Consider the following 21,790-nt stretch of genomic DNA (forward strand, 5'->3'; position numbering starts at 1 on the left):
CTGGGTTCGATTCAGCACCACATAAGCAAAAAGAAAAAAGCCAGAAGTGTTGCTATGGCTCAACTTGTACAGGGCTAGCCTTGAACTGAAGAGCTGAGGGACAGTATCCAGGCCCAGAGTTCAGGCCCCACGACCGGACCCAAAAAAAAAAAAAAAAAAAGATGATAGATGGATAAGACTATGTGGCTGACAGTATGAATGCAGATACAAATGGGGAACTCTACCCAGGTGGAGTTCTTTTAATTGTTTTTTTCCCCTAAAGGTAAATAAGACACAATAAAGAGAAAACAATGGCATTACCAATGGCATTACAAATGTTTTATATCCTTAGAACCACTATGGCTTTGGCTCAGAAATTAACATCAGACACTCAACTGAGACCACACACATATGGACAGCAAACATCTTAACAAGGAGCTTGCCTTTTGTACAAAGTTTGTGTGTGTGTGTGTGTGTGTACACAAAACACAAGGGTATAAAATCCAGTGACAAGGGCTCACATATGCCCAGGCAGGGGATAGGAGTGGCTTTAAATGACAAGATTGAGGACACAATAGGCACACAAAAGTGGTAGAGAATGGCAGCCTCCCCTCCATCTTCCCATCTTGGGTCAAAAGAAAGACCTGAGAAGGACAAATACGCCAAAGAAGATGGAAAATATTAGAAATGTACCCCCTTTTTACTAAATTCCTGAAAGCCCCTAAGGCATCTCAATTGCCTGGCAAGGTAGACCACTCCCGTGTCTCCTAGCAAGATGCTGAGCCTATAAGTAGCAGTTCTGGCCTTAAGCCTACCAGAGACCTAAGACAAGCTTTACAACACACAGGTGGGTGGTGTCTTCCAGAGCCTTTACAATGGAAAGCCAGCACCTTTAAGAAGCCCCCTTCCCCTTAATTCTACAATGTCCTCTAGATTCAGAAGTCCTACAGGTTTTCCTTAATAGGTTATAGAGTAAAGGTAAAGGAAAAAGAGAGGTTAGCTCCTGTAGTTAATGCCCTAAAGCCTTCCCAGTGGGGGAGGTATCAAGCACTAAGGTGGTAGGAAAAGGGCAAGATGGACATCTTGGCAGCCATTACACAAGGACAAATGTAGGTATAGATTCTATTCTCTTCAACTGAGGGCTCTGTTCCGCAGAATTCATTCCCAGTAGGACAAGGGTAGGAACTCTTTCTTCTTGGTGTCTCCAAGTGGCCCCAATTCTTCCAGAATTAATGTCTATGCCCTCAGGATGGCTTGGTCCACAATTAGCAGATGGAACAGAGGAAGAGTACATGTGGAAAAAGAACTGGTAGGACCCAGAGGCACAGGGACATAGTGGGCTGTGCCACTGATTTACCTGTAACGAGAAAGAGGTAAATGAAAAGCAAAAAAGGAGAGAGAGAGAGAGAGAGAGAGAGAGAAAGAGAGAATAACCAGAGCTAGGGATGTAGGGTGGTAAGAGCATTTGCCTAACATGCAGAAGGCTATGAGTTCAATAACCAAACACATGTACATGCATGAAAGAAAGACAGAGAGAGAGATACAGACAGACAGACAGACAGACAAAACCAAATAAAACGATCTGGGCCTAAAACTCACATGGTCTGAGGTGTAAAAAGGCTGGAGAGCTGGAAGCACTGGGAAGCAATTGCTTGAGAGGCAAGATTCAGGGCTGGGCTCAGAGCTATAACAAAGAAAGACAGAACAGCTGAATGAGCACAGAGCCCAACTCTTCTTTCCCTTTCCCCAGTTAAGTAAATATACCAGTTAGAGCTGCTGGATTCAGAGTCCCCAAAGGAACTGTTCCATTTAGGTGCAAGGCAGCAGCCTGGGCAGCAGCAGCAGCAGCAGCAGCTGTAGTGGGCAGCTGGATTCCAGAGCCTACATAAAGACAGGGTGGTTCAGGTTTCAATTCTTAATCTACAATTCACCAAGGTCTTCACCCAGCAGAAACTTTACCTTCTGCCAGTTTGGCCATAAGCTGCAAATGTCCACCTGCTGATCCCAGATCCAGCTCTTGGTCTCCATCAGGAAAAGTGATGTCTGTACCACCATCCAGTCGCTCAGTAACATGGCCAACTCTCATTGGTCTACCAGCAAGCTCAAAGCCATTTAACTGCTCCAGGGCCCGCCGGGCACACTCGGAGTCAGAGAACTATGAAAAAGTCAGACCGTGAGTCACCAGACATGTTCTGAAAGCCCCACTTAAGATTCCTTAATGCTAATATCCTAGGAAAACTGCATGCCCAATAGTAAAAAAAAAACCTTTCCTTGCCCTGGAAATGTGACCAAAGATCCCCATTTCCTCAAAATGGTTATCTGAAAAGGACCTTTCCCAACTGACTCAGTGGCAATCACTTTTTAATCTTCCAGTTCCACTAAAAATCTAATAAGGCAAAAAGTATGTATCATCTACAGGGAACAGCCTGTTTTAAGAACAAGAATATAGGGCTGGGAAGGTGGCTCAGTGGTAGAGCGCATGCCTTGCATGCCAGAGGCCCTGGGTTCGATTCCTCAGCACCACATAAGCAAAAAGAAAAAAGCCGGAAGTGGTGCTGTGGCTCAAGTGGTAGAGCGCTCGCCTTGAGCTGAAGAGCTGAGGGACAGCGCCCAGGCCCAGAGTTCAGGCCCCATGACCGGACCCAAAAAAAAAAAAAAAAAAAAAAAAGAACAAGAATATAATAAATGGAAAACAGTCTAAGAATCAAGGTTCCTATCTGTTAGTGCTCAATCAAGTACTAATAATCTGAAACTCCATCCCCATGCTTAAAAAGAAAGACACTCACTCTGATATTAAGAGCTGATACAATCCCCACCCCACAGGCACACCAGTGCAGATAAGTGACTGGCATGGAGATTCTGTTCTTTAGTTCCTTTCATCAGTACCACTAGCAGCATGCTGATATGAAGATTTACAGTGGGCTGTTTGTGTGTCAAAAGCTGCTGACCTACAAGGCAACAGAAGCCTTTCCCCATTGAGTCGCAAAGAACATCCAAGTGCTTGCTACTATGGAATCACCAACACAACAGCTGGCCTTGTTTACTCTGGTTCTACCTGCCCTAGAGTCAGGCATGTGGAATTGATGGTTCCTTGGTAGGTGATATAAACAGTGTAATATAAACACCCTTTTAATGGATACTTCTGAGATGAGCAATTCTCATTATAGAACACATGGCCCACCCCTGCTGAGGGCAACTATAGGGGCAAAAGCTGCCTGCATTAATCCCAGAAAGTATCAGATTCTGTCACTTTGTGGCTGGCAGAACCAATTAAACGAAATGGAAACCATTTGTTGGAGTGTCAGGAAAAGGTTAAAACTTGTCTACCACCAGATACCTACATTAGTCTTTTCAATGAAGAAATTGTTTCAAATGGGGTAGTTTTGGAAGAAAGTTTATCTTTCTATTCTTTCTTCTACCCGTTAAGAATACACCAATCTTAAAAACATGTCTCAAAAGCACATACTTAGCCTCCCTCATGCCCCCAACCTTTTGGCTACAACCTGGAATCATTACTATTACCCACAGACACCCCCATACCAGGGCCACTGACAGAATGAAGAAGCAAAGCCAAGATCTCAAGTAATGCACTCATCTCAAGGGGCAGAAGGCTAGTCCAAGCTTCCAGCACCAGGGTTTATGGGTCATTTAGACAGTTCCTAAAGGAGGAGGATGAAGCTGAGCTGCAAAATCAGACAAGTGGACAAACCCAAAGTAAAATAAAAAAATTAAGAATAAATACTCACTGAAATGAAACCATAACCTTTCGAGCGGCCTGTATCTGAGTCCTTCATCAGGACGATATTATCAATCTGCAGTAGAACAGGAAAAAATGATTAAGAATCTCCTGGCTACTCTATTATTCTAAATACCTCTAACATTCTAGCCAACAAACTACATTTATTCAACCCTTACCCCTTTTTCTACCTTTTTTCTTTTGTGATCCAGGAATTGAGCTCGCACTTTGTGCATATCAGGCAAGTGCTCTACTACTGAAGTGATATCCTTAACCCTCCAAACCTTCTTTAAGAAGAAATAAAGTGGAGTCGGAGAGTTGGCTCAGTTGGTAGAGTGCTAGCCAACAAGTGAAAGCATTAGGTACTGAGATCCAATCCTGGTCTCAGACCAAAAAAAGAAAAAGAAAAGAAATGAAGCTAGGTACCTGGCCTCATACCTGCAATCCTTGCTACCTGGAATATGGACATTGGAAGATCAGGAATTGAGACTAGGCTAGCTAGGGCAAGATTACATCTTTGTGTGCGTGTGTACTTGGGCTTGAATTCAGGGCCTATGCACTATACCTTAGCTTTCCCCCTCAAGACTGTTACTCTAACAAAGCTCTACTTCTGGCTTTTTGGTAGTTAATTGGAGATAAGAATTTCCCTGACTTTTCTGCCCAGGCTGGCTTCAAATTACAATCCTCATGTCACAGCCTCCTAAGTAGCTAGGATTACAAGTACGAGCCACCAGCACCTAAGATCCTATCTTAACAAATAAGCTGTGTGTAGATGACATATGCTTGTCATCCCAACTATGCAGAAAGCTTAAGAAGGAGGGTAACAGGCCAGGCTAGCCCTAGGTAAAACATGAGATCCTATTATAAAAATAATATCGGGGGGCTGGGAAGGTGGCTCAGTGGTAGAGTGCTTGCCTTGCATGCATGAGGCCCTGGGTTCAATTCCTCAGCACCACATAAGCAGAAAAAGCTGGAAGTGGGGCTGATGCTCAAATGATAGAGTGCTAGCCTTCAGCTGAAGAGCTGAGGGACAGAGCCCAGGCCCACTTCAGGCCCCACCACTGACCAAAAAAAAATAAAAAAAAATAAAAAATAAATAATAATAATATCAGGGCCAGGCACTGGTGGCTCATGCCTGGAATCCTAGCTACTAGGGAGGCTGAGATCTAAGGATCGAGGTTCAAAGCCAACCTTGGGCAGGAAAAGTCCATGAGACTTTTTTTTTTTTGGGTCCAGTTGTGGGGCCTGAACTCTGGGCCTGGGCACTGTCCCTGAGCTCTTCAGCTCAAGGCTAGCGCTCTACCACTTGAGCCACAGCACCACTTCCCGCTTTTTTCTTTTTGCTTATGTGGTGCTGAGGAATCGAACCCAGGGCCTCAGGCATACAAGGCAAGCGCTCTACCACTGAGCCACCTTCTCAGCCCCTGTCCATGAGACTCTTATCCCCGCTTAACTACCAGAAAACTGGAAATGGTGCTGTTGCTCAAGTGTAGAGTGCTGGCCTTGGGCTGAAGAGCTCAGGGACAGAGCCTAGGCCCAGAGTCAAGCCCCATGACCAACCCCGCCCCCCCCCAAAAAAAAATTAGTAATAATAACAGACATAGTGGCTCACTAGTCAATGTGGAGGCTGACTACAGAAGCATTGCTGTTCAAGACTAGCCCAAGCAAAAAAGTTTGTGAAAGCCCCTCCTCAACTAATGGCTGGATGCAATGACATGTACCTATCACCCTAGCTATAATGCAAAGTTTAATACAGGAGGGTTATGGTCCAGGCTCGCTTAAGCATAAAGTGGGACTCTATCTCAAAAAAAGGGGGTGAGGGATGGCTAGCAGCATCTCTTAGTGATAAGAGTACCAACCTAGCAAGTGTAAAGTCAAGTCCAAACCCCAGTACCACAAAAATAAATAAATAAATAAGCCAACAAAGGTTAGACCAACTTCCAAAACACTTTTTCTACCTTAATTTATTAACTTTTTTAGTTAACTTATTTTAATTTACTTAACATTTTGGCCTAATCTGGACCCTCTTATTTGGTTTCATTTTGTCTATCTTTGTGTCTACTAAGCAACACAGAGATGGAACCATGAAATATACAGAGCAGGCCAGACAGAACAGAGAAGTACATTTATTTATTGCCCCACTTTTTTCAGTTCCCTTCAGAGGTTTTCTTCATTTTCTACTCACTTTGCCAAAGGGCTCAAAGATACCCCGGAGCATGTCCTCGGTGATATTGAAGTGCAGGGAGCCAACATAGAGACGCATTGGTCCACCACTACCTTTCTGCAAGTTGTTGGCCATGGCTGCCAGTCTGTTTTTCTCAGCCTGTGGAAGGAGAAAATAAGTGATGGATCATGTTTACATTCCTCTCTACTTCACAATCTTGTGTTGGTTTTTTAACCTGCTCACCTGTGAGGCCTGTACAATGATGGGCACTCCCAGCAGCCGTTGCCCAGTCAATCCAATGGCCAGTGGTACAGACTGGATTTCACAGAATTCTACATAGGCAATACCCTTAGAACGCCGTGAGTTCCGATCTGAGATGATGCGCACATCACGAACCTATCCCAGGGCACAAAGAAAATTCTGAGTTGGACATAAAAAAAGATAGAAGACAGGCTACTCAGAAGACAATTAAAGTGGGAAAGTTACCTTGCCAACAGCAGAAAAAAAGTCCTCTAAGTCTCGAGGCCGGATACGGGCAGCTAACTGCATACAGAAAACTGTGCGGGCATCACGCTCCTCAGGACTCAGATTATCAACTGGCTCCCTAAATAGTAAAATGTGTAAGCTGGGCACCGGTGGTTCACACCTGTAATCCTAGCCACTCAGGAGGCTGAGATCTGAGGATTGCAGATTGAAGCCAGCATGCACAGGAAAGCCAGTGAGACTCTTATCTCCAAAAAGACTCTTAACTACCAAAAAGCCAGAAGTGGAGCTGTGGCTCAAGTGGTACAGCACTAGCTTTGAGCAAAAAGCTAAGGCACAGTACCTAGACCCTGAGTTCAAGCCCTACTACTGGCACCAAAAAAGTAAAATGTGTGAGACCACCTTTTCTTAATACTTGGCAACTGTTCTTCACCCAGCCTTCAAGTAACAGACATTTCTATAGTTTGGATCGCCAACTTTTTTTTTTCTTCCCCTGCTGTGGGCTAGAACTCAGGGCTTGGGTGCTGTCCCCCTGAGCCCTTTTGTTCAAGACTACTGCTCTACAACTTTGGCCACAGTGCCACTTCTGGTTTTCTGGTGGTAATTGGAGATAAGAATCATATAGACTATCCTGCCCAGGCTGACTTTGAACTGCAACTCTCAGATCTCAGCCTCCTGAGTAGCTAGGATTATAGGCATGAGCAACCAATGCCCAGCCCAACTTTGTATCCACACTTCAGAAACCCTAAAAAAGTACACATCATCAACTTACCTGATTGGACTCTTTTCTCTGAACTGAGGACTCTTACTGTGTCCAGGCCTACGCCTAAGGGAGAGAAAAAACAAAAGTGAAACTATTCACACTGGATTTTTTATCATAAAAAAAGCAGATTCTGACACTTCATCTCACATGTAAATTTTTGCTTTGGCCGGTACTAGGGTTTAAACTTGTGGCCCTGGAATTGCTTGGCTCTAACACTTGAGCCATTTCTTCAGCCTGGTTTTTTTTTTTTTTTGGCGGTTGTGGGGCTTGAACTCTGGGCCTGGGCGCTTGTCCCTCAGCTCTTCAGCTCAAGGCGAGCGCTCTACCACTTGAGCTACAGCGCCACTTCCGGTTTTCTAGTGGTTTATTGGAGATAGGAGTCTCATGGTCTCTCCTGCCCGGGCTGGCTTTGAACCGCGATCCTCAGATCTCAGCCTCCTGAGTAGCTAGGATTACAGGCGTGAGCCACCAGTGCCTGGCTTCAGCCTGGTTTTTTGTTGGTTGTTTTTTTGGAGATGAAGTCCTGAAGACTCTTTGGATTGGGCTGATTTTGAACTGCAATCCTCCAGATCTCAGTCTATTGAGTAGCTAGGATTATAAGCATGAAGCACTGGAGTCCAGCATCACTTGTGAATTCTTAACCCAAGTCAACAATCTCTAATCTAAAGATTCAAAATACTTCAAAATCCAATAACAAGTAAATATGGTATCACAATGAAAAAGTCTACACCCGACCTCTACTAGGAGTTATAATCAAAATATAGTCATCCTAAAAATGCGTAAAATTACCTTCAGATTACATGTATAAGGTAAATGTGTAACATAAATAATTCTGTGCTTAGATTTGGGTCCCATGTCCAAGGTATCTCATAAATGTGCAAATCCTATAAAATCTGAAAAAAATCCCAAACATTTTTCAAAATAAGCGTTTTCAGATCAAGAATACTATATACCAGCCTTCCAGTGACTGAGCATCTTGTCTACCACAATGGGTTATAAGCGCTTTCAGGTAAGTCAGGGTACATAGTATACTTGTCCTAGCCTAGATGAAGATTCAGGGTAAGGATTAGGGATATAGCTCAGTGGTAAAACATTTGTCTGGACGGTTTAAGGCTCTGTCTAGGTTCCCCAGGACTGTCAGCAGGGGGATAGTAATACCAAGAGGTGATACCCAGTGAGCAATGGAGGACTCCTATAGTGTACACGATCCTCACGACGCCAGTCTCGACTTCGTGACTCACTACTACGTCGTCGATCCCAGCTCCGGCTACGGTGACGACGCTGCCGATCACGGCTCCGGCTTCGGCTGGTTCTTCTTCTATGACGATCACGATCTCGACTACGACTACAGACAAAACAACCTTTTTGGCATTTAAAGTGTAGCCTTCAGGAGTTCTATTCCCATCTTCATTCATCCCCAAACCCAGCAGCCTCCAGAATTACTGACCTGCGCTTTCTATCCTTGCTCCTACTATGGCTCTGACTCTTCTTCCTGTGAGAGAACATCAATTCTTACCATTGGGAAAGTTTCATCATCTCTCCCAAGGAAGAAGACCGAGAAGGCCAGGGTAAAAACAGAAGACCAAAGACTAGAAGGTCATCTGGCAGTATGTCACAGTGACTGCATTATACCAACTTACAACCCCAAATGCTGTCAAACAACTGAAGTGGCCATTTCCCCCTCAAAAGCCAAGCAAAAGCTAATGTTTCCAAATCATGATTTGTCTATTTTCTGTTTTATTAAAATGAACTACATGGCTGTTAGGACTGATCCACAAACCTACACTGGAAAGCATAGACTAGATTAAATCTTCACCATTATTCCCAAGACCCAGTGGAACCATTAGTAAGTTAGCAGTCTCAAGAGCAACCACTAACCTGCTCTGGCTATTTCTCCAATGGATGCGGCTGTATCCCTTCCCAAGGTACCAACCCACTTATTCACCCCACACTCACTTGCTTGTCTCCCCAGTGGTGGTGCTCCCACTGGTACTACTGCCACTGTTGCCGGTGCTGCTGGTGGTATTGCTAGGACTGTCCTTCTTAACCTCTTTGCTTTGCTGCTCATCCTGAGGAATTCACCAGGAAAATGTCACAAGGTATAAGGCAGACACACAGATCCCATTGGGTAAAAAAGAATGAAGGTGGACAAGAAATCAAAGCTCTAAATTAGCCAGTCAGTTTTTGGATACCGGGTCTCCTAACAAAGGGAGTAACAGAGGAAGCAAGGAAACTACTCAAAAGGAAGAGAATTAGGGTGACAGACTTTGATGTCAAACATCAGCTACCTGTCATCTGTTCCACTGAATTTTCTTCCAGGAAAGAAAGAAAGGAAGGCTGTCTGAGGTAAACTTTCTACTATCCCTGAGAGTTATTAGCAAACCACATGTTATCCACCATATTTTGCCCACCCTTGGTTGTCAGGTCCTTGTTAAAATTATGGTCCTTGAATACAGGCTCCTCAATGAAACTTAGTAAATCTTTTAGGAATAATCACTGAACATAAAAGAAACAAACACGGAAAAAGGATTCACAAAGTGTTTAAACTGATGACCCACAACTGCTTTCTTATTAACCCAATTCCAGTAGTGAGGTGGGGAAAATTACCTCCTCTTTTTTATAGGGAGCTTCCAGCATGGCCTCAATCACTATATCAAAGTCATCAGATGCCATCGTGTCAGATCTGAGGAAAGGATATTGATACATAAGAACCTGATTTTTATTTTTCCTCCCCTTCCAGTACCACACTCCCTCCCCTCTCCAAGAAACAAATGGTTCTGTTTTTTGAACTAGGATTTTGCCAGCAGTTGTTTATACTAGCTTTACTTTTGTACCTTAGAGATCTGAGCTAGTTTTGCTTTGTGACTGAATTGGTCAGGGGTCTAGAATGAAACTTAATACCTAAGAAGAGAGAAAATATAGTACACACCCTTATCCTATAAAGAGAAAATGTTGGTACTCAAAACTTGGTACTACTATTCACTTTACAAGGGAACACTAGACACACATTCTACTGTTGAAAATTCTGAGTAAGTTGCTTAAATAATATTTGCAGTAAAAAGATAAAGATGCAAGACTATCAGAAATCAGACAAAGCCAACAACAGAATGATGCAAATTGCCTTAAATTCTTCCCTCACATAGTCCCAACACCAATAATTAGTGCCTCACCACTTAGGCCTTAATGCTCTATTTTTTGTCCAGTACCAACTAGAATTTAGGTAACTCAGAAGTAGTACATTAAGACAGGCTTAACTGTTTGGCAGACAGGGTACAACTATTCTCCTTTCTCAAGCCTTTGCATCTAGCAATTACATTCCCTCAGGCTGCCAGTCACAGGTCTGTCAAATAAGAATATCAAAAGATACTAAACAAGACCATTAATATTAAAGAAAGAAACAAACAAAAAAATGGGTAGAGAGCCAGGCACTTGTTTTTTGGGTCTATAATCCTAGCTACTCAGGAAGCTGAGATCTGAGGATCAAGGTTCAAAGCCAACCGGAGCAGGAAAGGTTGTGAGACAATTATCTCTAATTTTTTTTTTTTTTGTCAGTGTGGGGCCTGAACTCTGGGCATGGGTACTGTCCCTCAGCTCTTCAGCTCAAGGCAAACACTCTACCACTTGAGCCACAGCACCACTTCTGGCTTTTTCTGCTTATGTGGTGCTGAGGAATAGAACCCAGGGCCTCATGCATGCAAGGCAAGCGCTCTACCACTGAGCCACCTTCCCAGCCCCTCTTATCTCCAATTAACCACCACAAAACCAGAAGTGTTGCTATGGATCAAAATGATATTAGTACTTTGAACATAAAAGCTAAGGGACAGCATCCAGTCCCTGAGTTCAAGTCCCACAACTGACAAAAACAAAAAACAAAAAAAAATTGTTGGGGTAGAATTATCAATACAACATGGACGAATCCCAAAATAATTATACTGAATTAAAGAAACCAGACCAACATGCATCATGGGCACGCACCTATTATCCTAGCAATCAGGAGACAAAGACAGGAATTTGAGGCTAATTTGGATCTCAAAATAAATGAGAGCGAGAGCCAGAGCCAGAGCGAGAGCGAGAGTGAGAGAAAGAGAAAGAGAAAGAGTGAGAGGAGAGAGGGAGAGGGGGCACTGGTAGCTCACATCTATAATCCTAGCTATTCAGAAGGCTAGGATCTAAGAATTGAGGTTCAAAGCCAGCCCAGGAAGGAAAGTCTGTAACTCTTATCTCCAATTAATCACAAAAAAGTCAGAAGTAGGGGCTGGGAAGGTGGCTCAGTGGTGGAGTGCTTGCCTCACATACCTGAGGCCCTGGGTTCCATTCCTCAGCACCACATAAGCAGAAAAAGCAGGAAGTGGCTCTACTGGTAGAGCGATAGTCTTGAGCTGAAGAGCTGAGGGACAGCGTCCAGGCCCAGAGTTCAGGCCCCATGACTGACAAAAAAAAAAAGTCAGAAGTAGAGAGAAAGGCAGAGAGAGTGTGAGGGAAGGGGTGACATTGTCCAAAAAGAAATGCACTCTTTATCTGACTTATGTAACTGTAATCCCTCTGTACATCCTTTTATAACAACAACAAAGCCAGAAATCAAGGTATGGCTCAAGTGGTAGAGTACTAGCCTCAACCAGAAAAAGCTAAACGATGATGCCCAAGCCCCAAGTTCAAGTCTTCAGTACCAGTAGAAAGAAAGAGAAAGAAAAAAAGAAAGGAAGGAAGGAAGAGAAAGAAAGAAAGAAAGAAAGAAAGAAAGAAAGAAAGAAAGAAAGAAAGAAAGAAAGAAGGAAGGAGGGGCTGGGAATGTGTCTTAGTGGTAGAGAGCTTGCCTAGCATGCATGAAGCCCTGAGTTTGATTCTTCAGTACCACATAAACAAAACAAAAAACAAAAAAAAGAAAGAAAGGAAAAGAAAAGAGGAAAGGAAAGAAAAAAATAATGCTAGGTTAACATAAAATTCTAGAAGACCCAAACTAATCTATTGTTACAAAAAGCAGATCAAGCTAGGTTCTGGTGGCTCATGGCTATAATACACATAAGAGGCTAAGATATGAGAATCAAACCAGCCAGGGCAGAAACTATCTCCAATTATCCAGAAAAAAAACTGGGCTAGAAGCATGGTTCAAGTGGTAAAGCATAAGCCATGAGTGTAAAAAGCCAAGTGAGAACGACAGGCTCTGAGTTCAAGTCCCAGTATGAGCACACACAAAAAAAATAAAAAACACACTAGATCATGGGTATGGAGATTATAGTAGCTGGTAGGAGCTAGGATAAAAGGATTTTAAGGGGCTGGGAAGGTGGCTCAGTGGTAGAGTACTTGCCTTGAATGCATGAGGCCCTCGGTTCAATTCCTCAGCACCACATAAGCAGAAAAAGCCGGAAGTGGGGCTGAGGCTCAAGTGCTAGTCTACAACTGAAGAGCTGAGAAACAGTGTCCAGGCCCAGAGTTCAGGACCCACGACCGACACAGACACACACACACACACACACACACACACACACACACACACACACACACACACACACACACACACACACACACACACACACACACACACACACACGATTTTAAGAGAGTACAAAATCCTTTGAAAGTAATCATTTTGTGGGTGACACATATCAAAACACTTCAAATTGCACTCCTTATAGTTTTTTTTTGTGTGTGTGTTGGTCGTGGGGCTTGAACTCTGGGCCTGGGCGCTGTCCCTCAGCTCTTCAGCTCAAGGCGAGTGCTCTACCACTTGAGCTACAGCGCCACTTCCGGTTTTCTGGTGGTTTATTGGAGATAGGAGTCTCACGGTCTCTCCTGCCCGGGCTGGCTTTGAACCGCGATCCTCAGATCTCAGCCTCCTGAGTAGCTAGGATTACAGGCATGAGCCACCAGTGCCCGGCTCCTTATAGTTTTATACCAATTACAAATAACTCAAAAATGCTAGAAAATATACAAAGTAGGCTGCATGTAATAGCGTACATCTGTAATAACAGTAAATACCAATAAAAGACTGAGGCAGGAGGATCACAAGTTCAAGGCAAGTTTGGGCTATATAGCAACTCTGTCTCAAAAACCATAAATAAATAAAAATTTAAAAATAATTATGTCAGGGCTGGAAATGTGGCTTAGTGGTAGAGTGTTTGCCTAGTATTCATGAAACCCTGGGTTCGATTCCTCAGTACCACATAAACAGATAAAGCCAGAAGTGGTGTTGTGGCTCAAGTGATAGAGAGCTAGCCTTGAGCACAGAAAGGCTCAGTGCCCAGGCCCTGAGTTCAAGCCCCAGGACTGAAAAAAATTAATAATGATTATGACGATGAAGATAATGCCAAGTGCCAGTAGCTCATAACTGTAATCCTAGCTATTCAGGAAGCTGAGATCTGAGGAACAGGATTAGCATCCAGCTGGGGCAAGAAAGTCTGTGAGACTTTTTTTTTTTTTTGGGTCCGGTCGTGGGGCCTGAACTCTGGGCCTGGGTGCCGTCCCTCAGCTCTTCAGTTCAAGGCTAGTGCTCTACCACTTGAGCCACAGCGCCACTTCCGGCTTCTTTTTACTTACATGGTGCTGAGGAATGGAACCCAGGGCCTCATGCGTGCAAGGCAAGCGCTCTACCAGAGCTACCTTCCCAGCCCCTCTGTGAGACTCTTCAATTAACTAGCAAAAAAAGCTGGAAGTGGAGCTGGGCTCAAGTGGTAGACCACTTTTGAGCAAAAAAAAAAAAAAAAAAAAAAGCCAAAAGCCAAAATCCAAAGATCAGTACCCAGGCCCTGAGTTCAAGCCCTAGTATCAACACAAAAAAAGACAAATTATCCAGGTGCTGGTGGCCTATAATTCTGTCTATTCAGGAGGCTGAGATCTGAGGATCACAGTTCCAAGCCAGCCGGGGGTAAAAAGTCCCTTGAAATTGCGCACGCTCTCTCTCTCTCTGTATGTATGTATGTATGTATATGTATATATTACACACATATAAATACATGTCTATATACACATATATAGACATGTATATATGTGTATATATACATATACATATATGTACACACATATATATATATATTCTCTCAAGAATTTCTCCTTGCTGCACACACACACTGAGAACTTTCACTTAAGAAGCTGGGGGGGGGGGGGAGATGGGAAGGGATGGGAATGGGAAACAAAGGAGGAGGCAACAATGCTTGAAAAGAAATGTACTCGGGCTGGGAAGGTGGCTCAGTGGTAGAGCACTTGCCTTGCATGCATGAGGCCCTGGGTTCGATTCCTCAGCACCACATAAGCAAAAAGAAAAAAGCCAGAAGTGGCGCTGTGGCTCAAGTGGTAGAGCGCTAGCCTTGAGCTGAAGAGCTGAGGGACAGCGCCCAGGCCCAGAGTTCAGGCCCCACTACCAGACCCCAAAAACAAACAAACAAACAAACAAAAAGAAATGTACTCATTACCTTGCCCATGTAATTGTACAGTATTTTCACAATAAAAAAAAAAAAAGGAGCTACAGAGTAATTTAGTGTGCTTGTAGTATGCCACGAGGTCCTGGTTTAATCCCCAACACCAAAACAGAGAGCTCTGTGTGGTGGTTCATGCCTATACTCCTAGCTACTGGGAGGTGAAGACTGGGAAGACAGCTGTTGAAAGCCAGGCCAGGGAAAAATAACATCTCAACCAACAAGCTGAATGTGGTGGTATAAGCCTATAAACCCAGTAAGAAGCATGGGTGGGAGCACTATAATCTGAGAGCAGCTTCAAAAAAGAAAAGAAAAGTTAAGACCTTATCAGAAAAAAAAATAACTAAAGCCAGACACTGGTGGTTCATACCTATAATCCTAGCTACTCAGAAGGCTGAGATCTGAGGATTGCAGTTCAGAGCCAGCCTAGGCAGGAAAGTCTGTGAAGTTCTTATCTCCAGTTAACCACCAGAAAACTAGAAGTAGAGAAGTGACTCAAAGTGGTAGAACAAAATAGCTCAGGGACAGTGCTCAGGCCCTGAGTTCAAGCCCCATGACCAACAAAAATAAAAACTAAAGCAAGCAAGCAAGCAAACAAAAAAACTTCTATTGAAGCCAACAACCCTCTAAAAATGAATTCTATATATGAAATTTTCACTCAATCATGAACAAACCTATTAAAGCACAAAGTTAGGCAACACATGACAGTTCTGTCAACTATGGACAACATATAACAGTGATCCTATGAGACTGTCATTTATCTGGACTGTAATCCTAGCTACTCAGGAGGTTGATACCTGAGGATTGAGGTTCAAAGCCAGCCCAGGAAGGAAAGGCTGTGAGACTCTTCCTCCCCGCTCCCCCAGTCATGGCCTGGGCACTGTCTGAGCTTCTTTGGCTCAAGGCTAGCACTCTACCACTTGAGCCACAGCACTTCTGGCTTTTCCTGTGTATGTGATACTGAGGAATCGAACCAAGTGCTTCATGCATGCTAGACAAGCACTGTACCACTAAGCCACATTCCTAGTCTTTTTTTTGTCGGTCGTGGGGCTTGAACTCTGAGCCTAGGCGCTGTTCCTGAGCTCTTCAGCTCAAGGTGAACACTCTACCACTTGAGCCACAGTGCCATTTCTGAAACTCTGATCTCTAATAACAACCAGAAAACCGAAGTAGAGCTGTGGCTCAAAATGGTAGTGCTAGCCTTGAGCTGAAAAGCTCAGGGACATCACCCAGGTCCTGAGTTCAAACCCCATAACCAATTAAAAAAAAAAAAGATTGTCACTTAGTGATATAGTAGCTATTTTAAGCACACTATAATGTTCCAAAAATGAGGAAACTGGCAAATACATTTCTAAGAACATCATTAGGCAATGTGTGACCATTTGTAACTGGTAATTTCACTGGGTTTAATTGCATCTTTCTAGTGTCCTAAAAAGCAGTAGTTCATTTTCATGTTTGTGTGTGTGGCCCTGAACTCAGAGCTTCCTGCTTTCTAGGTAGACACTCTATCACACCTCCAGTCTTTCTTGCTTTATTTTTCATATAGGGTCTCCTGTTTCTTGCCTAGGTAAGTCTGAAAGGTTGATACTTTCCAAGTTCTTTGTGCGCACTAAGTCAACTCTATTCAACTCCATCAACATACACACTATAGTATATTCTTCCATCTCTGCTCTGAAAACTACAGAACCAAAGTCATGATGAACAGACAAAACACAAACAACAACACAGATCTCATTGCTAAAGGGTCAGAGGAGTGCTTTAAAACCATTATTAAAACAGTTCAGAAGGAATTCACAAAGTGCTAGAATCCATAGGTGATGGTAGGCCCATCAGATAAAGTCACTGAGCTAAGCAAAACACCTCCAAAATGTAGGCAGCTTGATTAAAAACTGAAACCATAAAGAAGGGGGAAACATTGAGCCATGGGCTGCCTCAAGTGGTAGAATGCTTACTTATCATGTAGGAGATCCTGGGTTCGGTCCCCAATACCTCCTCCTGTCTCCAAAAAAAACACCCTACAAACTGGGCACTGGTGGCTCCCTCCTGTAATCCTAGCTACTCAAGAGGCTGAGATCTGAGGCTTTCAGTTCAAAGCCAGCCTGGGCTGGAAAGTTCATAAGACTTTTACCTCCAATTAACCACCAGGAAATTGGAAGTGGAGCTATGGCTCAAAGTGGTAGAGCACTTGCCAAATAGAAATGCTCAGGGACAGTGCCCCAGCCTAGAGTTCAAGCCCCATGACAAAAACAATAACAAAAATACCCACAACATTTACCAATACTGTGTAATGAGCCAATGATGATCATTACATACCCAGAGTGCTGGCTCAGGCCACACTATGCATTCCAGACTGTTATGGAGCAGCTATGTAGCCCAAGGCTAGAACTCTCCTCCTGCCTCAACCTCTTGGCTGGCTCTAGGACAGTCTAGGATATATAGTGAGACCTTTATCCCAAAAACAAAAACAAGTCTTACAAGTAACTAATTGGCATAATCTCTACAAAATCTACAACCCTGGTATTCAATCCTCCCATCTGAACTAACCATATGCCTACAGGACCTGTGGTCAAAAAGTTTAAAGCTGCTGGGCACCGGTGGCTCATGCTTATAATACCAGCTATTCAGGAGGCTGAGATCTGAGGATTATGGTTCAAAGCCAGCCCAGGCAGGAAACTCCATGAGACTCTTTATCTCCAATAAAATGCTCAAAAAAGCCTAAGTGGGCTGGGAACGTGGCTCAGTGGTAGAGTGCTCGCCTTGCATGCAGGAAGCCCTGGGTTCAATTCCTCAGCACCACATAAACAGAAAAGGCTGGAAGTAGCGCTGTGGCTCAAGTGGTAAAGTGCTAGCTTTGAGCTGAAGAGCTGAGGGACAGTGCCCAGGCCGAGTTCAGGATCCACGACCGACAAAAAAAAAAAAAAAAAAAAGCCGTAAATGCGGCTGTAGCTCAAGTGGTAGAGCGCTCAGGAACAGGGTCCAGGCTCAGAGTTCAGCCTCAGGACTAGGGGGGTGGGGGGGGGGCAGGGAGGGAGGGAGTTAAAAACTCTAACCCTAGCCAGACGCTGGTGGCTCACACCTGTAATCTTAGCTACTCAGGAGGCTGAGATCTGAGGATCCCGGTTCAGAGCCAGCTCAGGCAGTAAAGTCCGTTAGACTATCTCCAATTAACCACCAGAACATCAGATGTGGTGCTGTGACTCAAGTGGTAGAGCACTCGCCTTGAGCTCAGAGGCAGTGCCCAGGTCCAGGGTTTAAGCCCCACGACAGACCAAAAAACAAAAACAAAAGAACAAAAACAAAAACAAAAAAAACTCTAACCCGGCTTGGGTGGCTCATGCCTGTAATCCTAGCTACGCAGAAGGCTGAAATCTGAGGTTCCTGGTTCAAAGCCAATCCAGGCATTTAAGTCCATGAGGCTCTTATCTCCAATTCAGAAGCAAAAAGCTGCAAGTGGAGCTGTGGCTCAAGTGGTAGAGCACTGGCTTAAGAGAAAGAGCCCAAGACCTGAATTGAAACCCCAAAACCAGCACCAAAAAAAAAAAAAAGTTAGCCCCTATCAGCAAACACATAGTGAACTTGAGTTTCCAACGACTGGGAACGGAGGAAAGGGTCTCAATTCCTTCACCGCTCTCCGAGTGGTGGCACGAATCGCTAAAAAAAACAAAAACAAAACAAAAAACTCCGTATCTTCCCTGAATGCGGAGGCCGCAGCGCCCTCGCCGGCGCCGGCTGCCCGGAAGTTCCGGAGGCCCCGGCACGCAGCTCAGTCAGGACGTTTGAAGCCGTCTCTTAGTTAAGGGTATAAACACCACTATGCCGACACCATCTGAGTAGTGAACACTTCCAGGACGAAATAGATTTTTTTTTTTTTTAAGTTTCTTTTTTGTTTAATTGTAAGAACTTGCCCGCTTCCGCTCTGACGCCAAGGTCTACCTGTGACGTCAGGGGGAGGCGCCGAGAAGAAACGTCACATAGGTGACGTACCAGGGGGACCAAGTTTCGGGGTTTCTCACCAGTTCCGGGTCCCCGTAGGGGGTCCCGGTTCTCTCCGTTCCTTTGAGTGTTTGGGGACGCGAAGCTTGGTTAGTTCCTGTAATTTCAGCAGGAAAAGCAGCTCTGCAGCCAGACCTTCCTCTCTTCCCGCAAAATGGCGGCCCCTCCGCTATCTTCCAAAACCTTCCGCTATCTGCGCATGCGTCAGAACACTTAAACGCTTGATCTCACTGCTTTCGCCGCAGCAGTCCAAAATACAGGTTCTCATTGGATAAAATGCCAAGTATGGGCGGAGTCAATCTCCTGTTTCTTAGCAACCATCAACTGGCAAGCGATTGGTTAATTTCTCAGAGACTCCAGGAAAGTGATAGTGTCTTTTGGCAGCGGCCGGCCACTCGCAGAAGGCGGGAGAAACTGGCTCAAGAACAAGTGGCGGGCTCACGGGTCCCCTAGGAGCTTTACCTGGCTGAAGAGATGGGCGGAGCCAACAAGGAAGGCCCAACAATGTCCTTGGCTCTCCCTACTCGGGTTTGCTGAGCGGGGCAACTCTTCTCTGGCCCAGCTTTGCGGAAAGCAGCGGCACTGATTCGCGCCTAGGAAGCGCGCTACCTCTCCAACAGTGCCCACCACCTCCTGTCCTCACTATTAGAGCCGAGAAATGCAGTCTTGCCGCTGATGTCTGCCACCCTACCCGGTCCCACAGGTTCCGTTCCAATTCATGTCTCCCATCCAAGCATAAAGTTCAGTTTCTCAGGTGATTTTTATGTTACAGAGTACTTTGCTCTCTAACCCAAAATAACTAGTATCCATCCTCTTTTCCTTAGGGCTTCCAAGACCCCAGAGATTTGTTGCCTAGTATAGCTACCCCAAATGTAGCAGATTATAACCAGGCACAGGTGGCTCATGCCTGTAATTCTAGCCACTCAGGAGGCTAGGATCTGAGGATCATGATTCAAAGCCAGCCTGGTCAGGAAAGTCCGGGAGACTATCTCCAATAAATCATTTGAAACCCGGAAGTGGCGCTGTGGCTCAAGCAGTAGACTGCTCGCCTTGAGCCTGAAGAGCGCCCAGGCTGAGTTCAAGCCCCATGACCGACCAAAAAAAAAAAAAAAAAAAAGATTATAACTTTGCAGACCTGAGTTCATTCTGAGTTGCATACATACACATTGTACAGATTTCAAATTCCCTTTCTGTAAAATGGAAAATGACTTATCTTAGGACCGCAAACTATAACACTGATCTTTCTGTGTGTACCAGTACTGGGACTTGAACTTAGGGCCTGGGCACTGTCCCTTATCCACTCAGGGCTGGTGATCTACCACTTGAGCCACATCTCCGCTTATCTTTCTACTAGTTAATTGAAGATTGAGTTTCAGCTGTTTCTGTCAGGGCTGGCTTCCAACTGAGTTATTTAGATCTCTGCCTCCTGAGTGGCTAGGATTATAAGCCTGAGCAACTGGCACATAGCTTACCCTGTGATTTGATCAAAAATTGATAGCTTAGCCGGGCGCTGGTGGCTCACGCCTGTAATCCTAGCTACTCAGGAGGCTGAGATCTGAGGATTGCGGTTCAAAGCCAGCCCGGGCAGGAGAGACCGTGAGACTCCTATCTCCAATAAACCACCAGAATGATATGACAAAACTAACAGGACTTAAGAAACAAAGAACTCCCACTCATCTGGTTGAACCACTACTAAATATCCCCATGCTGCTGATCACGTGTATGGTATATAACATATGAACACCGTTATATATTACAGACTGTGATAGACAATTTGCTCCAGGAAAGTTAGAATGAACGTGTGACTTTAAATGAGCATCATTATTCCACAATACTGTGAATTTCCGGAAATTAAGTAATCACTTAATCACAATCAAAAAAAAAAAAAAAAAAAAAAAAGAACCTTGGGGAAGGGAGGGAGGGAGGGGATGGTAGGGAGAAAACAATGGAGGGGGTAACAATGTTCAAGAGGAAGTGTACTCATTACCCCACTCATGTAACTGTAACCCTCTGTATAGAATCTTTACAATAAAAAAATTAAAAAAAAAAAAAAAAAAAAAAAAAAAAACCACCAGAAAACCGGTGGCGCTGTAGCTCAAGTGGTAGAGCGCTCACCTTGAGCTGAAGAGCCGAGGGACAGCGCCCAGGCCGAGTTCAAGCCATACCACCGACCAAAAAAAAAAAAAAAAATTGATAGCTTCTTATCAAAGATGCCTAGATGGCTTTCTCTCCTATGAGGAAATAAATGGAAGTGTCAGTGCAGTATCTTAGGAAATGAAGCTTCATTTTCTTCAGGGTGAAGTCTACTCATGGGGCTGGGAAGGTGGCTCAGTGGTAGAGTGCTTGCTGCCTTGCATGCATGAGGCCCTGGGTTCCATTCCTCAGCACCACATAAGTAGAAAAAGCCGGAAGTGGCGCTATGGCTCAAGCGGTAGAGCACTAGCCTTGAGCTATAGAGCTGAGGAGGGATGGTGCCCAGGGCCAGAGTTCAGGTCCCACAACCAATTAAAAAAAAAAAAAAGTCTACTCATAAGTGGTAGTGGGCTGATCAGAAAAACCATAAAGTTGTTCAAGAGTTACAATTCAACTTTTATGTGTGTATGGCACTGGGGTTGGGAGCAAGGGCTTCATGCATAGTTGGGAGGCTTGTGCTCTACCACTGGGCTTCAACTTTCAGGGTGGTTTCCCTGCCCCCCTCTAGTACTGGGGCTTGAACTCAATGTCTATTGCTCTCACTCAGCTTTTCTAGCCTTTTTTTGCCTAAGGATGGCACTCTGACAACTTGAGTTACATCTCCACTTATGGCTATTTGGTAGTTAACTGAAGACGATGCTTAGATTTGTCTGCTCAGATTGGATTTGCTGTGATCCACAGATCTCAGCTTCTAGAATAGCAAGGATTATAGGTATAACCCACTAGTACCATCATTCACTGAAGAATTAGAGTTCAGCCCTTTTTAATTTTTGATAGGATAAGGGCACAGACCTGAATATACCCGAATCTAAGGGAGGTATAGGAAAACAATCAGTTAACAGGGCTGGGAAGGTGGCTCAATGGTAGAGTGCTTGCCTTGCATGCATGAGGCCCTGGGTTCCATTCCTCAGCACCACATAAGCACCACTGGAAGTGGCGCTGTGGCTCAAGTGGTAGAGTGCTAGCCTTGAGCTGAAGAGCTGAGGGACAGTGCCCAGGCCTAGAGTTCAGGCCCCATGACCGACGAAAACACAAACAAAACAGTCAGGTAACAGAAAAGGAGAGCAATA

At 44.5% G+C, this 21,790-nt stretch overlaps 1 protein-coding gene across 3 annotated transcripts; it reads right to left on the reverse strand.

The window, feature by feature from the left end:
- Positions 1-303: 303 nt before the first annotated feature.
- Rbm23 (RNA binding motif protein 23) lies at positions 304-18,727 on the reverse strand. 3 transcript variants are annotated; one of them, XM_070024972.1, is made up of 14 exons: positions 18,548-18,727; positions 9,733-9,808; positions 9,082-9,194; positions 8,573-8,617; positions 8,297-8,470; positions 7,135-7,188; positions 6,366-6,483; positions 6,123-6,275; positions 5,901-6,038; positions 3,726-3,791; positions 1,939-2,134; positions 1,744-1,860; positions 1,579-1,663; positions 304-1,336 (listed from the first exon to the last, which is right to left on the reverse strand). In XM_070024972.1, the coding sequence occupies exons 2-14, from the start codon at positions 9,796-9,798 to the stop codon at positions 1,333-1,335; spliced, it is 1,329 nt and encodes a 442-aa protein (XP_069881073.1). In that variant the 5' UTR covers positions 9,799-9,808; positions 18,548-18,727; the 3' UTR covers positions 304-1,332. The 3 variants fall into 3 exon arrangements, with proteins under 3 accessions (XP_069881073.1, XP_069881075.1, XP_069881076.1); XM_070024974.1 differs by having other exon boundaries at positions 18,519-18,727; XM_070024975.1 differs by lacking the exon at positions 304-1,336 and having other exon boundaries at positions 1,575-1,663.
- Positions 18,728-21,790: the final 3,063 nt, after the last annotated feature.

The sequence above is a fragment of the Dipodomys merriami genome, unplaced genomic scaffold, assembly GCF_024711535.1.
Source record: "Dipodomys merriami isolate MVZ:Mamm:240054 unplaced genomic scaffold, mDipMer1.0.p SCAF_1, whole genome shotgun sequence".
NCBI classification, from domain to species: Eukaryota; Metazoa; Chordata; class Mammalia; order Rodentia; family Heteromyidae; genus Dipodomys; species Dipodomys merriami.